This window comes from Varanus komodoensis, unplaced genomic scaffold (genome assembly GCF_004798865.1).
Source record: "Varanus komodoensis strain SLA01 unplaced genomic scaffold, ASM479886v1 scaffold9, whole genome shotgun sequence".
Taxonomy (NCBI): domain Eukaryota; kingdom Metazoa; phylum Chordata; class Lepidosauria; order Squamata; family Varanidae; genus Varanus; species Varanus komodoensis.
This window is the reverse complement of record NW_025336598.1, coordinates 2,802,526-2,819,059: the sequence shown is the minus strand read 5'-3', so window position 1 is coordinate 2,819,059 and position 16,534 is coordinate 2,802,526. Positions and strand designations below refer to the sequence as shown.

Here is a 16,534-nt window from a genome sequence, read left to right as displayed (position 1 = left end):
TCTCTCTCTCTCACTCACACACACACACACACACACACACACACACACAGGACAATGATCCCACAACAAATTAAGGGACACCTTTTTCAAGTGCAGGCCTGGCCATATCTACACTTTCAAAATGTTTTCATTTTCTACATAAGCCAGAGGCAATATGGGCAGGGACAAAAGTGACAGTCTTGTAGGTCTACAAGGATCTAAGCCACTTAGCATCAACATTGTGAAGAAGAAATTTACTCGCCAATCTCAAAAAGTTCCTCCCCCTCACTCATCTCTGCTGGCACAATAGTTACACTTGAACATGAAGTGCACTACTTTAAGTGCAATCCAATTGTGTTCATGAAGACAGCTCATATTCCAATGCTCTACAATAATTCTAAATGAAAAGATTAAACGAAATATAATGTACAGATGGATATATTGTGACTCAGTGTCTACTTATATGCTTTCTACAATTGCATGTAATCAAGCCTGTTTTAGAAAGAGGCTTACTCCCCACCCACAGCTCCTTCTAGTCAACTACTAGTCATTTCAGAGCAACTGCTTGCACTCAGTTAATATTAATTACAGTTACTATTGACCTATGGAATGTAAATGTGGTGATTTATCCTTTTGTCTTTAAGAAAATAAAACTTATAAATCAGCCTCTTTTTGCTGTATGAATGAAAATCTAGAAAAAAAATCCCTAGATTATCTTCTCCAAGTATGTAATTATCTCTTACATAACTGCATTTGCTTTGGAAGCTGGTAAACTAATTCACATGCAGTAGTAACACAATTCAGATTAGTCATATCAGAATCCTTCTAGTCCCTCACAAAGGAAGGTCCAGCATCACAGAGGAAAGTACTAAATTAATCTTTTAAAGTCCCATTCTTAAGAGTGAAGCAAGTAACAAAGGCTAGATCAATAGCATGCTATCCCTTTTCTATCTCTGGTGCATATCCCATCTTAATCATGGCTTAGATTTACATATGCATTGGCTGGAATCATGGTTAATATTTATCAGGGTTCCCAATTTTATCAGAAACTGAAACTAGGGAATGAGATGATTTTGTAGATCTTACTTAAAAAGTTATTTTGCTAGATAGCATTGGTGCAGATGTAATCCTACACTATGGTTAAAGCTGAGAGAAACTACAGTTGAAGCTGTGTGTCACATTCAAATTATAAAGGGAAGGAGGAAGTAGTATATTAAAGTCTACTTTTTACCTTGGTCAAGAAATCAGAGGCATTACATCTAGACTGGAACATTAAGTATGGATTAAGAGACTTTAAATAACAGGTATATTTTGACCAAGTTGAGAAGGTTACCCATATGGAGGAGTTGACCACTCAGTGCTCAAAACAGAATAAGCAATATATAAACTTTGTGTGGGCATTTGTATAAGCACAAACTAGAACTGCTCAATTCTCTCTTTTTAAAAAGAATAGGGAAGATTCTACTATTTGGCCCTCCATGCAAATCTGTTTGTTTCACATGAACATTTTGAATGTTGTTGAACAGAGTATTTCCATCTGCTTTTCCACCAAACAAACAAGACATCCAGTTGCTTAAGCTGTTAAAGAAGATTCTGTCTAAATTCTCAGGAATCCTTGTTGAGGATAAAAGTATCTTATGAAGTCAAATGAAAAGACATTCAACATATCTATTAGAATATGCCTTGTCTTAAAGGGCTCAGTTACAGCCAAATGAAAGACAAAGTTGTCAAAAACAAGGAGATATAATCCAAACATTCTTCAGGTTATCATTATACATATTTTTCTACTTCAACAGATTAGTTAGGTATCATCCAGCAGCCCTTATGTCTTTTAGGTTTTCAAGATGGAATGGCAGATTAACTATAGTTAGGGCAGGGCTGGGCATGTATTGCAATTCCACAAGAGAAAAGGTGAGTAATTCAGGTCCTTAAGAATTGATTTTAAAATAAGTTTCTAGTCATTGTGACAGCAATTGTATGTTTGAAAGCATCCATGAACAATCACTTGCTGAAACCCACAAGCCAAAAGGATCTGATAAAGAATTCCAATGGTGGGAATCAAGGGTTAGAAAATCCTATTGGAATCCAAGAATTCACCAGCTTCCTGTTATGCTTAACCCAGTCTACCAAAGTGAGCTGAAACAAGAGGAAGACCAGCAATGCCTACAGATGCCCAGCAACCTTCTTTTACATCAATTGCAGCTGTACAAATGGCAGCTACACATGGAGCACAAGAGGGATGCTGCTTGCACGGCACACAGGGCACAATTCCTGGTGAGCACCCCATAAAAGTTGGGCATGCTCTCCAGCAGCATGGACACTGGGATGCTGAAAAGTGGACTACAGTTCAGGGTGCCGTGCATAGGGAATGCATAAGAACATGACAAAAGACATGCTGGATCAGGCCAAATCTATCAAGTCCACCACTTTGTACACAGTAAACCAGCTGCCCACAGGAACCCTCAAGCAGGATGGGTGCAAGACTTCTTCCTGCCCAAGCTCCTCAGCAAGCAGGCAAGCCACCTTTAGTAAAAGAATTGGATCACAGCAGCAAGATTAGTCATCTCTTTCATGAATCTGTTCAATCCTCTTTTAAAGCCACACAAGTTGGTGGCCATCACCACTTCCTCTGGCGGAAAATTCTATTGTTTCTTACTTTGTGTGAGAAAGTATTTCCTTTTATCTGTCTTACACCTCCCATCAATCAGCTTCATGGCTTCATGGGATGACCCTGGGTTTCAGTATAATGGAAGAGGGAGAAAAATGTCTCCCTCTCCACTGCCACTACACCATAGAATCATAGTAGAGTTGGAAGGTGCCAGAAGGCCACTGGTCCAACCCACTACTCAGTCCAGGAACCCCAGTTAAACCATCCCTCTCAGATGGCTGTCTGGTTGCATTTGGAATGCCTCTGCTGTGTGAGAGTTGACAACCTCCTTTGGTAATGGGTTCCGTTGTCATACTGCTCCAACAGTCAGGAAATTTTTCCTGATATCTAGCTGGAATCTGGCTTCCTGTAACTTATTTCGTGTCCTGCACTCTGGGATAATTGAGCTCCTGCTCCTCTTTGTGATAGGCTTTCAAGTACTTGTAGGGTGTTATCATATCGCCTCTCAATTTTTTCTTCTTGAGACATAAACATGCCCAGTCCTTTCAATCTCTCCTCATAGGGCTTTGTTTCCAGTCCCTAGATCATCCTTGTTGCCCTCCTCCAAACCCTTTCCCGCTTGCATGCATCTTTCTTAAACTGAGATGTCCTGAACTGGACACAGTACCCCAGATGAGGTCTTACCAGCACAGAATATAGGGGAACTAACACTTTATAGGAGTTGGAAGTGATACTTCTATTAATGCAGCCTAAAATAGCATTTGCCTTTTTTGCAGCTGCATCACATTGTTGACTCACATTCAGCTTGTGATCTATAACAATTCCAAGTTCCTTTTTACTTGCACAATTGTTGAGCCAAGTATTCCTTATCTTGCAACAATGCATTTATTTTCTTTTTCCTGGATGCAGATTTGGCATTTGTCCCTACTGAATTTCAATCTGTTATTTTCAGCCCAGCACTCCAATCTATCAAGATCACCTTGATCTTTTTTCTGTCTTCCAGGGTATTTCACTTCATTGTGGAGTTGCTCCAGGCCCCTGATCATTTTTGTCACCCTTCTACTTTTTCCAGTGCAATTATGCCCTTTTCATGTAAGGTGATCAGAACTAAGCACAATATTTTAAGTACGGTTGTACTAAAGATTTGTATAAAGGGACTAGGACTTTTGCAGTTCTAGTTTCTATTCCATTTTTAACTAAGCCTAGCATAACATTTGCCTTCTTTGTAGCAGCTGTGCACTGGACTGACATTACAATCAAGCCCAAGATCCCTTTCTTGCTCTATCACTATTAGCTCACAGATTCCATCAGTTTATATTTCAAGGTGGGATTTCTTGCCCCAGTATGCATTACTTTACACTTGCTTACACAGGACTACATTTACCATTTTGATGCTTGTTCTCCCAGCTTGCAAAGATTCCTTTGCAAAGCCTTACAATCCCCTTTGGTTTTAACCATCCTAAATAATTTAGTGTCATCAACAAACTTGGCCACTTCACTACTTACTCCTTATTTCCAATAATTTATGAATAGGTTGAAAAGGAGCAAAGCTCAGGGAGCCAAGGTTCCATTTGGATGCCAGGAAGCACTTCCTGACAGTTAGGAACCCAAGGGTGTGGAATCGGCTTCCACAAGAGGTGACTGAGGCCCCATTGGTGCGGGTGTTCAAGGATAGACTGGATGTCCACATGGTGGGCATGTCATGAGTGGAGCTGGCTAGTGCCGGAGGTCAGACTAGATGGCCCAGGAGACCCCTTCTGACTTGCCCTGTTTCTATGTTTCTAAAAGCACTGGCCCTAATACTGAACCTTGTGGAACTCACTGGGAGAAATGGTCATTTATTCCCATCCTCTGTCTTCAGGTCTTAAATCCAACAAATTCCCACATCCAAAAGGATTCCTCACACATTCCCAGTCAAGGGTTTAAGTGCCTTAAGTGGATTTAGGACTAGCAAAAGCAGAATAAATAACGCAAGTAGTAAAAAGGGCCACCTTTGCATAATTAATCTGCATTTGCATGGTTTTAGATTATTGAGGTCAGATTTTCATGTTGCAGACTTAAAATAGTTCACAGACATGGAGTACAAATGCAAACACACACACACACACACACACACACACACACTAGTGAAAAAGAAAGATGCACCCTCTTCACTCCCCAACTTTGCTTGAACTGCTGAAGTAGTCAGGAAAGAGTGCATTACAAAACAACAACAACAAAACTTATATGTCTGCTATAAGAGTCATCTTCTTCATCTGTCTCTGTTCTCTTTCAAACATATGTGTAAATTTATTATAGCATCATGTAATTGCACATAACCGGTATGTTATAGCTATGTTCCATTCCATATGTGCTCCACATATGAGGGAAATGGTGCCATCTTAAAAATGGCCTTACCTCCACAGGAAAGTTCATCCTGAAGCAGGACAAGGTGCACTGGGCAAGAACAACGTGTGGTTCCATCCCCTTTCACAATACAAATGTGTGAACAGCCACCATTATCTTGGGAGCAGGGATGTTGTCCTGTAAAGCAAAGTAAAAGTGGAAAATTATATTTTCTGTTATCAATTTTAAAAAATCAAAAACAGTCTACATCAGTAGCTTTCAAATTATGGTCCAAAAACTTCTGGAGATGATGCAATGAGAAATAAAAATAAAAATAATAATATGGCAAACAAATCTCTGTGGAAAGCAGCCACACTTTTCATTTTAGAAATTCACTGCAAATTCCTTTGAATATACCCAAAATAAATTTGGCTAATACAAAGCAAGCCTCAGAATCAATGCCTCTGGGCCACCAATGATTATTGTTCATGAGAATGAGTAGTAATACCTTTCACATACTATTTTACTAGAATTATCATTGCAAGGCACTAACTACTCTTTCTTGCCACTCAAAAAATATTCAAGCTGATTATCTGCACCCAGTCTAAACAACAAAGTCTAATGAATTGAAATGTACTTCATTTAGGAAAGTGATCTCAGTTTCTTTTATATAGGCAGAAGTTGTGAGGCCGATCACTCAGTTATACAAAGTAGGAAGCAAAAACTCAGAGATGAGTCTGGTCCAAGATGAGCTCTAATCTAAAGTGGTAGAAATGGACAACATGTGGACACCTAGCAGTAGCTCTATTGCAGGGGTCTTCAAACTTTTTCAACAGGGGGCAAGTTGAAAGGTGCTGGTGCCGGTGCTGGGCGCGGGCCAGAAAGGCAGTGCCAACGGTGCATGCAGGCCAGTGAGGGGGTGGGGATGGGGCATGCAGGCGCAGTGCGGTGAGGCGGGGGCACGCGCGCAAGGCAGCAGCTTGCTCTCTTGGAGATCGTTTTCTCTGAGTGAGTCCAAAATCTCTGAGACGGGTCAGATAAATGGGCATGGCGGGCCGGATCAGGCCCATGGGCCATAGTTTGAGGACCCATGCTCTATTGCCTGCAAAAAATCCCTTCCTGGAGGGAAGACAGAAGAAGCAGCTAAAGAAGTGGAGAGTGCAACAAGGCTTGAATTAGAAAAACACACCTGCTGCTACCCATGATGCTTTGCCATGTTGTGTGATTCCATCACAACAGTTAGGGATCTTGTTAGGGAGCTGTTACTAACTTGTCTGACTCCCTAACAAGCCATGGGTTGTTTTAGGAGTTATCACATTACTAATGTCATCAGGTATACAGGAAATTCAGGCAAGAGCAGTAAAACCCACTTGCTGCTTTTTCCAAGGAAGGAAATTTCCTGGAAAACTTTTTCATACCCCCCATTTTTGCAAATACGTGTTTTGACTCACAGTTATATATAAGTGAGAATGGGGCACCTCAGGTGGGCAATATGCAGGAAAGTGCTTGTTCAAAAAATCTAGCAAAATCCCACCTAGCATTACTCCAAAGAAGCTGCAGGTGATTCCCCCCTTTGGCTGCATCTGAAACCTGTCAAAAGACAAGTGTGAGTAATCTTAGCTTGTGAAAGTGGGCTTTGCCCTTCTTAGCAGCAAGATCTTAGGGTTTGCTTTTGACTTGTGTCCTGAAGACACCTTCACTTTTGCTCTTGTTCCTGAGCTTTCACTACCTTGAGAACTGGAAAAAAGTGTGAGCAACCCCATTTATGGGAGTACTTGCATTTGCCAGCTCTGTTCACCTGTATTGTTTCCTGGAATTTAAAAAAAATTATTTCTAAATCCCATTGTAAAAATTGCTTGTGAATGTAGGATGTTGCTTAGTATCAGCCTACTGCAACATGGTGTTCACCAGATGGTTTGGATGACAACTCCCACAATTCATCACCATTGGCCATGCTGACTGGGGTGATATGACTTGAGATCCAAAAAATCTGGAGGTCACCAGGACCATGGGTCCAATCTAACTCAGTACTAACTCAGTACTGTCTAGAACAGTGGTGGCGAACCTATGACACGCGTGCCACAGGGGGCACACAGAGCCCTCTCTGTCGGCACGCGAGCCAAGTCATCCCAGCATCGCCTCAGCAGCCAAGCATCGGATAACAGCACACATAGGGGCCATGCGCATGCTCAGAAAGTAGTGGCGTCAGGTGATGATGTCACAAGCCACGACTCATTAGCTGCCACATGTACAAGAATTTGCATGGCCAGTCAGTGCACTGCCAAGGAGATATAGAAACACACACACACATATATTTGTTTGGACTATGAGTTTTAATACATTCGTTTTTATTAACGTAAGATTTTAGCTTTGAATTTTCTTATGAGAAATTGAAATTTAATATCTAAGATTTAGCAAAGAGATGTTCTAATTAAGAGACTGAGATTCTTTTAATGCTGTGTTGTCTCCCTGGCATATTTGAATCTGCAGCATCATATCTATTTCCTTGTGAAGAATTTATGAAAACAAGAGCAAGGATATATATATATTTGCTTGGACTGGTTGTGATTATAGCAGAAGCCCCTTCAAGGTAGGAAATGCACTCAGGTACCTTTTTCAGAGCAGGCAAAAGCAAGCCAAATACAAACTTTTACCTTTCAAGAAAAAGCTGTTTGTATCATTGAAAGCTCTGTTATTGTGTTTTCCTTTTAAGACAAAAGATGTTAATGTATGTTTTTTCTAAACTAAAACCTCAGTGTTGGCACTTTGAATAAATAAGTGGGTTTTGGGTAGCAGTTTGGGCACTTGGTCTCTAAAAGGTTTGCCTTCACTGGTCTAGAACAAAGGCTGGCAACTTGTGGTCATCCAATTGTTTTGATCTATCAGAAATACACAGCAAAGTCAATTGGTAGGGTTGATGGGATTTGTAGGCTAAATATTTGGTTTACATTGACTGGCAGTGATTGTCTAGGGTTTCAGATAGAAGTCTATTCTGGCAATGTCAGGGAATGAGCCCATGATCCTTTCTATGTAAATCCATGCTTTATGACTGAGTTTCTCTTCAACATTCTCCCTTAATGCTATGTCCTGAATCAACTGTTGATTTTGTTGTTATTACATGATGTATCCAAATTATGGTGACCTTATTAATCAAAGTCCTCCAAAGCTTAGTTCAGCTCTTATAAACTCAAGGCTATGGCTTCTTTTACGGAGACCATCTCATAACTGGTCCATCTCTTATTCTTCTGACTTTAATTATCCCTAGCATTATTGCCTTCTCTAGGAAGTCTTGACTTCTCATGATGTGCCTAAAGTACAACTGCTTAAGTTTTGTCATTTTTGCTTCCAGTTTTCTGTTTAATAGTTTGTAAAACTGGTTGCCAATTTGCTACCAAGCCAGGTTTAAAGTGATGCTGTTAACCTATAAATCCTAAAATAACTTAAGACCACTGTTTATGAGAAAATAACTTTGCCCATACAGATTCACTCCAACTGCTGTGATTATTATCCTGCAGCTGTCCATCTGGTGACCACAAGGATATGAGCTTTTCATGTAGTGGCACTCAGTTTGGAACACCCTCACCAGAAATAAAATATATGCTAAACAATTTATCTTTATGATTTTTAATGAAAAGTCACTGGTTTTATAATTCATTATTATATTGTAGATTTAGCATTACAAAGTACCTGAGTATGCTGCACCAGACATGCTATGTAGAAATATTTTAAAATAAACAATAAACAGTCTCCTAGTTGGGATCTAATACAAGAGCCTTACTAACATAATGTGCTTTGCATATTTAGACAGCATGGCTGGTGGAAGAGTGCAGAAAGTTATAAAAACTTTTTTTCCCAAACAATGTATTTCTGTCTCAACCAGTATAGGAATGCACCCTAAATCATTTATTTGTGGATTATTTTTCCCATATTATACTTTTCCTTTTGTTTTTTATTTGTTTTATTTACATAAAATGGTATGCCTTTCATTCACAGAGCCAAGAGAGTATACCCTGAAGTCTCCTATGTGAGCACTGACAAAATGTAGACATTCTTAGCCTCAGTCACAGGTTGCAGCGTGTGCTTTCAGACTGCATTTCTTAGGCCTAATGATGCAAAAGTTTCTTGCTCCAGGATAGTGGATTTGCAGAAGATTGTACAACAGGGCTGAAATTCATACAGAAAGTGTTTGATACAAAGCAATGCTGCACTGTGTGCTATTGTTTTTTCATCTCACATACTATTGCTTGGCACTTACTATACTCCTGCATGTCGAGTTTTTTAACAGCATGAATATCACTGAGTTGGGCAATACGAGCCTGAACTTTTGTACGTCCTTCTTGACGAGTCATGTCAATTTTTTCAATCATCTGTTGATGCCTATCAATCCAGTAGAGCCAGTTTTCAAATACAGTCAGGCCTACAGGTTGTAGTATGTTGGAATCTTCTAAAACTACTCTATTGGCACCTTTGAACAGAAAAGAAACAACAAATATAAATGAACAAGAAAAAATTGGCAAGACTTTTTTCCCCATATAGATAGTTGGCTTTTGAAAGTTGAAGCTAATTTGCATCCCAGAGCTCCAGTTTATCTGATGCTTAGGAATCCTTCTTATGTAACTTCAGGGAAAAATTCTGTATCATATTAATACTTCATTCAAATAGCAATTCAGACCTGTCAAACCAATTAAAATAGCTGATGAACTGATTCTCATGAAATGCAAAACCATGGTTTAGTGCTATCTGTACAAGCTAGAATAAAGCTGAACAAAGTCTACCAATTTTTCCTCCTGTGAAGCTCAGAAAAGGGCTTTGTAAGCATTTAGTTTCTCATTAAAAGAACCAGGCTTTTCATTACACACAAACCAGAAATCACGGTATATAGCAAACTGTGGTTAACAAGACAACTTTAAAAACCAGTTGTGAATCCTTTAAAATGAGCCCAGAAATGAATAAGAAAAGGCAGGTTGCTTACCTGTAACTGTCGTTCTTCGAGTGGTCATCTCTGCCTCACTTATTATGGGTGCTGCACCTGCGCAGTGTCTGCAGCCAGGAAAATTTCAAAGCTTTAACAGATTTTGGCAGGAACTCCGCCACCCTCCCCCGCTATGGTATAAAGGGCGGAGCACCCACCATTCTCCCCAGTCTCATGGAGACAGTCCGATCGCCTCCTGGTGGATGAGAGGTCAGTGTCCGGCAACACCAGTGAAGACTGTGTAAGTACCAAGGGCTGTACTGGAGTCGGAGGGTTCGATGAAGTTGTTGGTACCGAGGAAGAAGTGATAGTCACTGAATAAGCCAAGCAGTGAGGTTTAGAGAGTTGAGGTCAGAATGGTGAATTGCCCCATCTTCCTGAGTAAGGAGATGAGGGACCCATGGGAGACGGTAAAAGGTTTTCTTGGAGAGACTGAGAATGGTGGGAAACCAGGGTTGACGTGGCTATCAAGGCATTACGAGAATTCCTTGGGCTTTGTCTTGAACAATTTTGGCCAGGGTTTTCATGATTAGTGGGATCAGAGGAAACACGTAGAAAAACGTGCTCACCCAGTTCACCATCAGAGCATCTCCCAGTGAATTCAGGCTGATGCCTGCCCGGGAGCAATAGTAGATGCACAATGAATTGGTTGCTGTAGCAAACAAATCTATGGTTGGGGTCCTCCAGTGTTGGAAAATGTAGTCGCAAATCTGTCAGTCCAACTTCCACTCGTGAGTTGTGGACATCCGCATGCTGAGGGCATCTGCTTCTTCATTGTCTACACCAGCGAGATGAACTGCTAGCGGGGTAATCCCCCTGGGGATACACCAGTCCCATATTCGCAGGGCAAGATGAGCTAATGGTACCAACTTTGTGCTGCCCTGCTTGCTGATATAAAAGACAGTCATGACATTGTCCGAGAGTATTTGAACCAATCGGTCCTGAAGGGTCGATTCGAAGGACTGGGAGAGCCTTGAAAACCACTAGAAGCTCTAGATAATTGATGTGCCTGGACTTTTCATGACCCTGCCAAGTGCCTTGAGTACAGAGATTGGCACAATGCGCTCCCCATTCCGTAAGGGAGGCATCGGTGTAGAGGGTCACCAACAGTTGTGGCTGGTGAAAGGGGACTCCTGTGGAAAGATTGTCTCTGATTGTCCACTAAGTCAAAGTCCGACGGATGAAGGCAGGTGATAGGTAGTAGGAGACGATTTGGAGAGTCGTATTTTGGATGGAAGAGGCAGTTGAACCATAGTTGAACCATAGTTGTAGAGGTCACAGTCGATGTCTGGCGTTGGGTACGATGGCAACTGTGGAAGCCATGTGTCCGAGCGACTTCTGTATGGAAAGCGCATGAGTAGGACGGCCATTGTAGATGCGATGAATCAACGACCGAAGCTTGTCCATTCAAGCTTGCAGTAGGAATGCTCTGGCTTGGATCGAGTCTAGACGTGCTCCGATGCAGTTGATGACCTGTGAGGAACCAAGGCAGGATTTTTCAATATTAATACAGAGTCCGAGTTTATCTAAGAGTCTACACATGGTATCGATGGCCGAAAGCCATGAGGAGCCTGCGTTCAAATGACAGCATCAGGAGAGGTGGAAGCCTGCTCCGAGTCCTCTGAATCTAAGTCATAGTGGTACGGAGGATTGGAGGAAGAGCCAGCCAGAGATGGGGAGAGGGCGGGAGAGTGCAGCCACTGAGGTGGAAGGCGCTTATGCCCAGGACGGACGAGGATGATGCCTGCACACTGAAGGCATGGGGTAGTAGCCATACGGTGGAGGGTAGTTCCAAGCACAGGACTTAGGTTGAATCCGCTGTATGGCATTGGGACCCAGTTCCTTGACAATTGGCCCAAGGCATGCTGGTGGTGACACATGTCGGATGGAGGCCTCAACCTCAGCGATACCTCTGGTGATGATCGCATCGGATCAGGCGAGCGAGCCGATGGATGACCCAGTTGAGAGTGGGGAGGTGAGTCCCGTATCTTGCCATCCAACAGCGATCTGCAAAGAGCTGCCTCGGAGTGATCCAAAGTTGAAGGAGCCGACAATGAGTTCCTTTGAGGGGATCCAGGAGGTGTAACTTGCATGACGGCATGGGCAGTTGGACCCGAAGGAGTCAGGACCGATTTGGCCATCGGGACTCATGGGGCAGTCGAGCCCGAGTCCCTGCGAGGCTCCTGGGCAAGCTTACACTGCTTGAGTTTGGCATTGTCGGCTTTAGTCTTAGACATTTTGGAGCTGATGGATCCTCAGGTCCAGTGTGATTCTGCTTCTCCTTTTGATTTTGTAAGGAGGAATGGGAGGAGCGAGTGGTCTTCTTGGAAGCAGCCCCCTCGGATGGTGGATGAGAGGAGGACACCATGGGTGGGTCTGTAGAAGAGGCCTGGGCGACAAGTTCATCGGAGGCAATGAGGGCCTGATCCAAAAGGTAGATTTTCTCAGTAGATTTTCTCGATTCTTGCGTGCTTGTTTGGTGAACAACTGACAGTGGCTACATTTGTCAGTCTGATTCCCTTCTCCGAGACAGAGAAGGCATAGCTCGTGTGGGTCCATAGGAGACATACTGGCCCCAAACTTCGAGCACTTTCAAAAAGCTGCATGCTGAGCCATTGAGAAGAAGAATGGATAGTGAATGGAAGAATAAGAACTATAGAAGATAGTAAAGATATGAAAATATATAACATTTTGGGGGGGGGAGGGTAGTGGGGGGGAAAGGGTAAGAGAAAAACTGTCCTAACAGGGAAGGTAGGAATTTGAACTTGGAAAGGATTTCTAAGAGAATAATTACATGAATCAGCAGACAAGAACAAGGTAATATGCAGTAGAGTAGAGAGAGTAACAAACGACTCGAGGCAAAGCGATTGGCAGTCAAAAGAAGACTGGGGAAAACGGCGGGTGCTCTGCCCTTTATACCATAGTGGGGGAGGGGTGCAGAGTTCCCGCCAAAATCCATTAAAGTTTTGAAATTTTCCCAGCTGCAGGCACTGCGCTGGCACAACACCCATAATGTGTGATGCACAGAGACCACAATGAAGAACCAACATAACTGATAAAGTATTGGTGTAGTATGCATGTGCCAGACAAAGCTTCCCAAGTGGAAATCCAGGAGAACTCCCAGAGGAATAGAAACTTCATACAAATTAAACTTCATTATTTTTTCTCTCATCACCCCTAGCAGTCTCTAGATAGGATTGAGACCTTCCCCAGCAGCTGGAAAAGGGAGGTCATCCACACACTGATGACAGTCACATACTAATGATTCAAACCTCTAGATGAATTCTCCCAGTGGTTTCCCGTAGATGTCACCAAGCAACTCTAGGGTTGGACACACTATAACATAAAATATTGGTTATGGTCTTTCCAGGATCATCTGGCAGGCTACTGCAGGAAACAAGGTATCATGCTAGATATATTCTCTGATACAACAGGGCTATTCCGACATTTTTAGGGAAGAACAGTGATGCAAGTGAAACATTCTGCAAAGTAACTATGATGTAAATACAAAGAGAAAATACAGACTGAGATGAAAGAAGGAATAAACATCCATTCTTAGCCATACATACACATTGATGTTTTCAACATGTGTTTGCTTGCAGTATGAACAGCTCTAAAGTGAGGACAAAATATACATGCCTATCTCTCATTCCCTACTTATGTTGCAGGTTAATGCACAGATCTTGAATGTTTTAGGAAAGATGGGTGAAAAGAACATTGCTGCTTGTCTTATTAGAAATCAAGTGGGTTTTATGCTACCTGAAAGGTCACTGCTCTCGATTCTCCGCAAGTCTGAATCAGCCCAGAAAAGCTTTCCCAACTGGCTGTCAATTGCCAAGGCGATAGGCTTGCTCAGTCCATTGGAAAAAAGAACCTCACGTTCAGTTCCATCTAATGCTGCCCTTTCTATTTTGGGAGGAGACCTCTCTTGCAGATTGGTGAAATACATGTACCTACAGAAACAAAGAACATTTACGTAATTCCCTTAACTTTTTCCTTCCCCTCCTCCTGTTAAACCTGCAAGATTTTACATCCTTGCAACTGAATTATTCATGCATAAGCTCTGCCATATAACTGAAAAAATAATACAACCTAGAAGTTAGGCAATCCTCAATGGAGAAAATCATGGGAAAGCAGAAGAAAAATCAGAAAAGATTTAGGTGGATTGTTGAGTTCATAGTTAGGGTTACCATATTTCATTACCCCAAAATTGGATAGCAGCTTTTGTATATCACATGAACTGGTAATTATGCAAATCCTATGGTAGACTTGAGAAGGGTTAACTAATCTCTACTTGACAATTTTCTATGCCAAGCCACTTTTTAATGTTGCTTTAGAGAAGGATTCCTCAATTCTTTTTCATGTAACATATATTTGAACTATCAAAGGCTAAAAAGAAAGACAATTAGGGTGCAATCCTCTAGTCTAGCCTTCCCTAGCTTGATGGCATCCAGATGTGCCAACAAGACATCAATTGGAAGAGAGTTCCACAAGCTGAGGACCACTACCAAGAAGACATTATTCCTGATATGCACCAACTAATGTTGATGTCAGAATGAAGTAGGTTAAAATATGGAAAAGATGGTCATTCACATAACTTGGATCTAAGCCACAGAACTTCCAAATAGCATTGCTTGGGTACCTCAAAGGGAATGCAACTCAGTGGGTAGTCAGTTTTCCTAGCCACAATACTTCAGTCTTGTCTGAATTACATTCTAGCATCTTCAGTAACATATATCCTAAACTGCTTCCCGTCACCTCTCTGGGAGGAATATCATCCACATATTGATGACCCCAACCCACTCTTCTGGGTGACCTCCCCAGTAGGTTTACAAAAATGCTTACTATAATGCTTACTCTGGTATTTAAACCTCATTCAGCAATAGCACCCTGCAATTGCTTTCAGTATAATTGGCACTACTGGTGAATAACCCATAAATTCCTTCCAAATTGTCCTATCATTAGTAAATTCCTGCTCCTGGCACTCTCTCATTCTCTCTCTCATCCACTCATCATGAAATAGTATTCTTTTGCTATAACTGAAGGAAAAGGGATGGAAACTAGTAATATAGAGGACCTTTTTCAGAGGCCTCATTTATCAGAGGTATGCTGTTCGGCAGCAAAAAAGGCTTTCTCATCAGCAATGCCCTAGTTTTGGAATGCCATCCCCGAAGAGATTCACTGGCACCTATGCTGAATTCTTCTTGATACCAAGCAAAATTTTTCTTTTTTCACCCACGCTGTTTAACTTGTGTACTTGCTTTTAAGATTTTACCTGTTGTTTTCTTATTGTATTTGTATTCTGATATACACTACCCAGAAATTCATATTTGGAAGAATGCAGCATATCAATGTTTTATATAAATGGTCCAGTTTTTTAGTCCCCACTCAGCTGTGAAGCGCACTGGGTGACTAAGTTATTGTTACTTAGTTATTGGTGACATGTTACCAAGGCAAGTTATTGACTCACAAGTTAACCTGGCTTTACAGGGTGGTTGTTGTGAGAATAAAAATGGAGAGAGGAAGGACCACATAAGCCAAGAATGGAGAGGAGGATAAAGTAAGACTCACAGGGTTCCTTGCAAGAAGGAAAAAGGTGAGGTATAAATGCAGAAGTAGTAGCATCATTAACAACAATCCTAATAATCATACACAAAAATGTCTGTTGGTGCTAAATGTGAACTTATTAATGTTAATAAAACTCATTAGTTATTAACTAGGAAGACAAAACAATGAAAAATTAGGTGTGGGGGGAACCCAATGGCAGAGGAAGCAAATATTGAACCTCCTGATAAAGGGCAATACATCTCTGAAAAGCTTCAGTAATGCTTTTGCCAATCCATACTGGACAGGCTGGTGCAGCAACTGATTTTTATGTTAGAAAAGAACAAAAGAAACCCTCAGTAAATCAGATCTGAAAAGCATGAGAAGACAACACAGAAAACATTGTAAAGGAACAGGTTCACAAAAAGCATGAACAAAAGATGCCAATTTCAGACTGAAAAGGTAGTATAATAGCAAACATCATCATCATCATCATCATCATCATCATCATCATCATCATCAGAACATTTCTATGCCGCCCCTTGCCGAAGCCTCGGGGCAGCTTACAACACAATAAAATACAATAAAATACAAAAATAACAATATAAAATTAAAATTAACAATATAAAATAATAAAATATAAAAGAAATCATCCTGGCCAGTGTCCTGGCCACATGTAGTGCACTGTTTTATAAAGTATATACATAAGCCTGATCAGCACTCTGCAATGCTGGCACTGATTTGGATAGGTTGGGTGGTGGCCAGACAGGCAAAGCTAGAGTTAATGGCAGATGGAACTAACCAATTCTGTTTTTTCCCATCTTTCTCCCTTGTAATGACACTAAATGTGCTTTCACACTACAATACAAATTGACAAAGACTTTGCAACAGCACAAAAAGCACAGATTCAAAGCATGAATTCTCATATATCTTTAAGGTTTTTCTGAGGAATCTTAGCCAAACCACAATCAAATTACAGAACAAACTACGATCAAATGTTGTCTGTGGAAATGATGACAATATTGGTTTGTAGTCTGGGATGATCCTTTATAAAAACTACCTTTATAAACCCTGTTATTCATCACAGATTTTGATTTCCATTGTAC

General features: G+C 41.3%; 1 protein-coding gene across 8 annotated transcripts in view; it reads right to left on the bottom strand.

Moving 5' to 3' along the window:
* LRP6 (LDL receptor related protein 6) overlaps positions 1–16,534 on the bottom strand; it is a 274,404-nt gene that overhangs the window by 33,069 nt on the left and 224,801 nt on the right. For all 8 annotated transcript variants that reach the window (XM_044418370.1, XM_044418371.1, XM_044418372.1 and 5 more), the window contains 3 exons: positions 13,644–13,837; positions 9,168–9,377; positions 4,985–5,110 (listed from right to left, as the gene is read on the bottom strand). In XM_044418370.1, coding sequence (XP_044274305.1) covers positions 4,985–5,110; positions 9,168–9,377; positions 13,644–13,837 — 530 coding nt within the window. The remainder of the gene's footprint in view (positions 1–4,984; positions 5,111–9,167; positions 9,378–13,643; positions 13,838–16,534) is intronic.